The sequence below is a fragment of the Populus nigra genome, chromosome 1 (genome assembly GCF_951802175.1).
Source record: "Populus nigra chromosome 1, ddPopNigr1.1, whole genome shotgun sequence".
Taxonomy (NCBI): Eukaryota; Viridiplantae; Streptophyta; class Magnoliopsida; order Malpighiales; family Salicaceae; genus Populus; species Populus nigra.
This window is the reverse complement of record NC_084852.1, coordinates 14,905,542-14,911,470: the sequence shown is the minus strand read 5'-3', so window position 1 is coordinate 14,911,470 and position 5,929 is coordinate 14,905,542. Positions and strand designations below refer to the sequence as shown.

Genomic DNA, 5,929 nt, shown 5'->3' with positions numbered 1-5,929 from the left:
TTTTTTTGTTAAGAGTTAATTAAAGGTTGGGAAAGATTTTTTATAAATATATTTATCCATTTTGTTTCCTTTCTACTTGTGTGTTTCTATTATTTTATTACTTATAAGAGTGGGATAAATCTATTGGGTGTGGTAGACACTTAGTTGTAGGCAAATATAAATGAAAAAGTTATGGAAAAGTTGAGTCTAATGAGACTACGCTACTACATAAGAGATGAGATTTTAAAAGAGAAATATATCTATATGACAAGTAGCATTGGAGCGTACAATATTTTGGGTAAAATAATGAGCTATTCTGTACAAATTATTTTAGGAAAGCTTGTAAAGCTTGGTGGCTTAACTTCATATACCAACAATTGTGAAGATAATTTGTAAGAGATTAACACACCTTGCAGATTTAATAGAATTAATTACAGAGGATGAAGATCACTCTATCAACGACAGGTTAAAAGAAACCATTGAGAGCATTAAAAAAGCTGAAAGTTTGTACATCGATCTGGCAATATAATGGAGTCAAAAGTTACAATTTGTAGAGGAAGCTAATGTTATCTTAAGAAAAGTAATGACAAATGCTTCTGTTAGGGCAAGCACTTTTAATCTTAAAGTTCCTGAAACATAATCATTTGATAGACTAAGGAGTTCTAAGGAGTTAGAGAACTTTTTATGGGATATAAAACAATTCTTCAGCATGGCCAAGGCCACTTTAGATGAGCAAGTAAACATCTCGGTGATATATTTTATGGGTGACACAAAGTTATGGTGGCGAACAAGATCTATTTTTAATTGAGCAAGTAAACATCTCGGTGATTTATCATAATTTGAAAAAAAATTGTTTATTTTTTTAATTTAAAAAAATATTATTTTAATATATTTTTAAATAAAAAACAATTTTAAAAAAAAACAAACACAATGCTTTAATAATGTAGCCAGCTGGGAGATTAGCCACGCTGTCCAACATCCTTCCTTCCAATGTATATTAATGCCACAACTATGATTTTGATTTTTCGGGTCTATTATATTAATGCCACAACTATGATTCAAAAAGGTTATCAAAATTTAATGATTTCTGAACGTAATGATGAAAGTCCAAACTTCCTTCCTTCCTTCCTTCCTTCCTTCCTTCCTTCCAATGCGAGTTAGAAATATGCTGCTGGCATGTAAATCTCATGCGGCCAAGTTTTGTGAATTGCGGTGCTAGTTTTCCTTTAAAATAAAGTAAGAAAACGAGAGCAGATTCAAATAAAAAATTGACAACTTTTTTTAAAAATATAATCATTTTTTATGAAATTAAAACCAATAAAAGGCAAACCATAAGGATCCAACTGTCTGAATTAAGACTACACTGATGTTTTTATGACACGGACCTCTAACATCATTAAGCCCTTAAATTGGCAAGACATATTCATTGTTGAAGAGATGATACGAATAGTTAAATCTTAAAAAAACACACCCTGAAAGTATCGCAGTTAAGAATCACCCTCGGAGCCCATTACTAGTTTCCTAGAAAAAAGCTTCCAGCACCACCACCCGAGTGAATGCCAAAGTTGAAAATTGTGCTTTATGTAGATTAAATCTATCGCAGCCTTCGAGGAACCAGATCCCCTCGACCAAGAAAAACAAATGAAAAAAATAAAGCCCCCTTGAAATATTTCCAGCATTCAGCTGACCATTCACTGAATCTTGTAACATTACATAACGTGTAGAGATCAAGAAAATGAAAAAAGGTGGGATCATGCTTCGCTCTTATCCTGCTAAAATTTGTGGATACTTTCCCCACCCTGCTAAACAAGAATTATATAAATATGCGATCAGTCTGCTAAAGAAGTGCGTGGTCTGGAGGATTATTTTGCCTGTGATACTGCTTCTGTTGCCAAGAGGAAGGAAATTCACCCACAAGCATAGAATAGTGCATGGATTACAAGGCATATTTTAGCCTGACCTTTTATAAAAGCTATAAGCCACTGCAATAGTTGCTACCGCTCCAACTACAGCAACTGCTGCAAGAACATCACCTTGCTCCAGTGATCCTATCCACTTTGATAGTTTATCCAGCCCCCCCTTTCCATGCCCTTCAATGTTCTCCTCCGGTTTCTTTTCTTTAATTATCTCCGAACTCCCATCTCTGCAGCATGAAAAGCCATTAGCACCCTGGCAACAGCTGGCCACAGTGTCCTTAGCGGCCTCAGCGCTGTTTTCTTCATGCTTCTTGCTCTTAGTCTTATCTTTTCCATTTCGAAGCTTTTGTTCCCCAACTTTCTCGCCTTCTTCAGTTGATAACCCCATTTGGCCCCTGCATTTCAATTTAAAATTTTATGTTCTATTCTTGTATTAATCATGCTCAAGATTAAGTTAAATGCTTAATAAAAAACTGATTTATTAGATTAAAATAGTTGAATTTAACACCTGGATTAAATGGAAAAAAGAAAAACATGGAGCAATGAAAACCAAGTTAAATAAACATGTAGGTTATTCATTTTCCTTCCTAATCAAACACAAAAACAAGAAAACATCAACATTCCAAAGATTTATAGGGGACAACCTTTTTCTACAAAATCTTGTTAGCATGCCAAAGAAGGATAAGATCATTGAGTTCTACACCTACACCAACAATAACAACAGCAGCAGCTACGTTTTTCAACCAAGAACAAGCATATTGAGTTTGTTCCCTCAACAATGCCATTTTCACCATAATCTCTCCTTCCATATAAAACCAAGTCTCATTTCTTCCCCAGTCTAGTTTCCCATTCCTAGAGTACACATAGCACTCCTGTCATCTAAATTCTTAACCCAAAACCAAAAACAAAAGTCACCATAAGCATTTAAAGTCAGTGTTCAAACATTATCTACACCTGTATGTCTCTTAGATTTCTAAGTTCAGCTATACAAAATCTTAAATTAAAAAAACAAATTAACAATCAAGTACCTATCAAATGTATAAACATAAAAATTCATTTCATGCATCTTCACTTTTCCAAATCAACTCGTACACCAGAGATAGAGTTCGCTGAGGTGCAAAGGGCGGTCGAAATCGAATGAGACGAAGTCTTCAAGCCCATCAATGGTACAACTAAGGAAATTGATTCAGTAGCTTTTTTGAAAAAATATATATTTTCCTTGGTTAATTTTACTATTTCCTATTTTTATTTTCCTATTCAGTATCATTATACTTTTCTAGTTTTTTTCTTTATAATGGGTAGTAATAGCTTTTTAACCTTTTAACAAGTGACATAGATAATAAAAATTGAATATTTTAGATGTCTCCCAAAGTTATAGTGTCTCTTGGTCTTTGAGGGATTTGACTTGTAACAAAGTCTGTTATCCTTCACTCCCTTCTATGTCGAAAATGGAAGCCATGGCAAATGTTGGTGGATAGTGATTGGTGCGAGGATTTGGGTCAACTGTAAAAGGTAAAAATGTTCAGCTTTAGGTTTAGTGGTAGAGAAGTTGAGCAGGAACTTTATCTGTGATGGGGATTCTAATCTCAAATGGGTTTGGTTAACTAATATGGTAGGGCATTTAATCTCAATTACTTTTACTGTTTCTTAATTTTAAAATTGTTTTGAAAACTGGATTTTTATGTTCATGTCAAAATTTCTTTTTTGAAAACGAATGTTGAATAAAAAGGGGGTATTATAACACCTCTGCCATTTCTAGGTAATGGCATCTTAAATGGAGGGCTCTAATAGTAAATGGAAAAGATAGTAGAGGGACTTAATGCATCAAATTAGTAGTGCAGGGACTTGCTTAATCAAACTAACATAGTATAGGGACCACACGTGTAATTAACCCATAAATAATGAACACATTGACAGCACCTAGAAAGAAAATAGAGATCAACAATACAAGTATAATGCCAGAAGACAAACCTCCAAATTCGTTCTATAACTATTCCCTTCTCAATATGCTGATCCAATATTTCAGGCACATCTTCAGGAGTAACGTAGCCATACCTGTAAGATTCGAGCATTTTAGATTTCCTTCAAACTGCACCATGACAAGTCAAGAAGAACAAGGCAAAAAATTACCAATGACCCATGGTTTTTCCCTCTGAATTTGGACTATAGATTATCAGGTTCCCAGCATATTTATGCCCCCCAACATGAGAACAGGCACTAACAAAAACTTTGTCGTTCAACCCTCGAGACTCAATTCCCTCTTTGAGCTTTTCAATAAGAACCGGTCCACAAACACCACATCTCTTATCACGACTACCATGAGCGCACACAAATACATGCGAACCTGTCAACACCTCCTGCACCCCGGAGGCCCATGGTTTGCCACTCACGAGTACATCATCAACAAAACCATCGACATCAGAGTCCTTCAAATCCCTTTGATATAAGAAATTCAAAATCTTGGAATCAACAAATTAACATCTAAAGATATAGTAACTTATAATCTTTTCTTATATGATGTTACGTTTCAAGCAAGCATCAGAATCACACCAGGCTAAAAACAAAAACAAAATAAGGAAACATCATATCAAATACCATTGGTTGTTTGCTAAATTGAGAATATCAATAAGAACTCACTTAAAGCAACAATTTCAGCAAACCAAAACTAGAGCATAACTCAATAAAGCCTAATCAAATTCCCAGAATTCAAAATAAAAAATTAAGCCATCAAATCTTGCTGGCAAGCCAGCATGCACACAACACAGCTGGAACTCAAGTCTCCAACAAATAGACCGGCGAATCTTTGAAATTCACTGGCGATTCATCATTTCAGCTCATTCTCAGACTAAACACTGAAACATCATTGGATTTTCAAGACAAGTTCTTTCCCCACAATGGAAATATCAAGACATACCCTACTTCCTTAATTACCTATCATTTCTTTTGATCATTTAACAAGAAAACTAGTACCAATCATAGCTGTGATGGTCATAACTATCACATATCACATAAATCTGTCATAATCAGAATTAATCCTAAAAAAAGTCAACTCCAGAAGAAGCAGACTGCAAAGTCTTCTACAATAATAAACTTTAAAAAATCTTTAATAGCATATCAATCTCTATCTCCATAAAAATTAAATTCTCAAGAGAAATAAAAAGAAAATTGACTTACTTGTATTTAATCATGTCAGGAAATATCAAAACATCTCCGTTCTCAAACTCGCTTCCTTCTCCTCCTTCGCAGATCGTCACCTTCGTCTATCAATCAAAATTATTAATAAATAATTAAAAAAAAAACTCTTTAAAAGAAGATGAACTGACCTTGACAGTGATGTCGTTTTTGCGAGTTTTCAAAGCGGTGGCTACGAGTTTCGGTAGATCATCTTCCTCAACATGAGGTAGCCACGCATCAGGGTTCTTGAAGCAAAGGAACACGTGTCTGTCATAAGGACCAACAGTTCCAGCGAGGTTGGACTTGTACATCTCCGATCGAGTGAACCCGTAATTGGCAGCGTCCTCGGTCGCCGTTGTGGAAACATTCTCCGTCTTCTCCATCGAAAATTGAAAGACACGTCGTCGTGGTCTCTCGGTTGTTTTTGAAGTCAGAGAATGAAAAGAGAGAGGTTTGGTTAGTGGAAGGGAAGAGAAATTGAGGGTGAAGGATATGAGAGAGCGGGCAGGGTGCGCAATGCGCATATAGGAAGGGAGAGGGGGTTAGTTTTGTTTTTAATTTTAATTTTAATTTTATTTTGTTGATGATGACTGGGTAGTGAAGACGAGATTTTTAGCCATTTAGGGCGTGAGAGGAGCATGATGAGCACGCTCGAAGAGAGATAGAGGAAAGATTCAATGTGGAAAAATGTATGGGGTTCATTGTTACTTGGCTAATGATAATTGGCCAGTTACAAAAGCATAAGTGCTTACGTGCTCAAATGAGCTTATTATATTTTAATTATAATTATACAATCGAAAGAAAACGGTGAAACAATTCTCTTCTGTATTTTTTTTAATTTTTTTTATATTATATTTGCG

At 35.1% G+C, this 5,929-nt stretch overlaps 1 protein-coding gene across 1 annotated transcript; it reads right to left on the bottom strand.

Annotated features, from left to right (window-relative positions):
• Positions 1-1,621: 1,621 nt before the first annotated feature.
• Positions 1,622-5,668, bottom strand: LOC133704575 (uncharacterized). Its single transcript, XM_062129451.1, has 5 exons — positions 5,219-5,668; positions 5,070-5,155; positions 4,026-4,331; positions 3,867-3,950; positions 1,622-2,290 (listed from the first exon to the last, which is right to left on the bottom strand). The coding sequence occupies exons 1-5, from the start codon at positions 5,591-5,593 to the stop codon at positions 1,930-1,932; spliced, it is 1,212 nt and encodes a 403-aa protein (XP_061985435.1). The 5' UTR covers positions 5,594-5,668; the 3' UTR covers positions 1,622-1,929.
• Between the last annotated feature and the right edge of the window lie 261 nt (positions 5,669-5,929).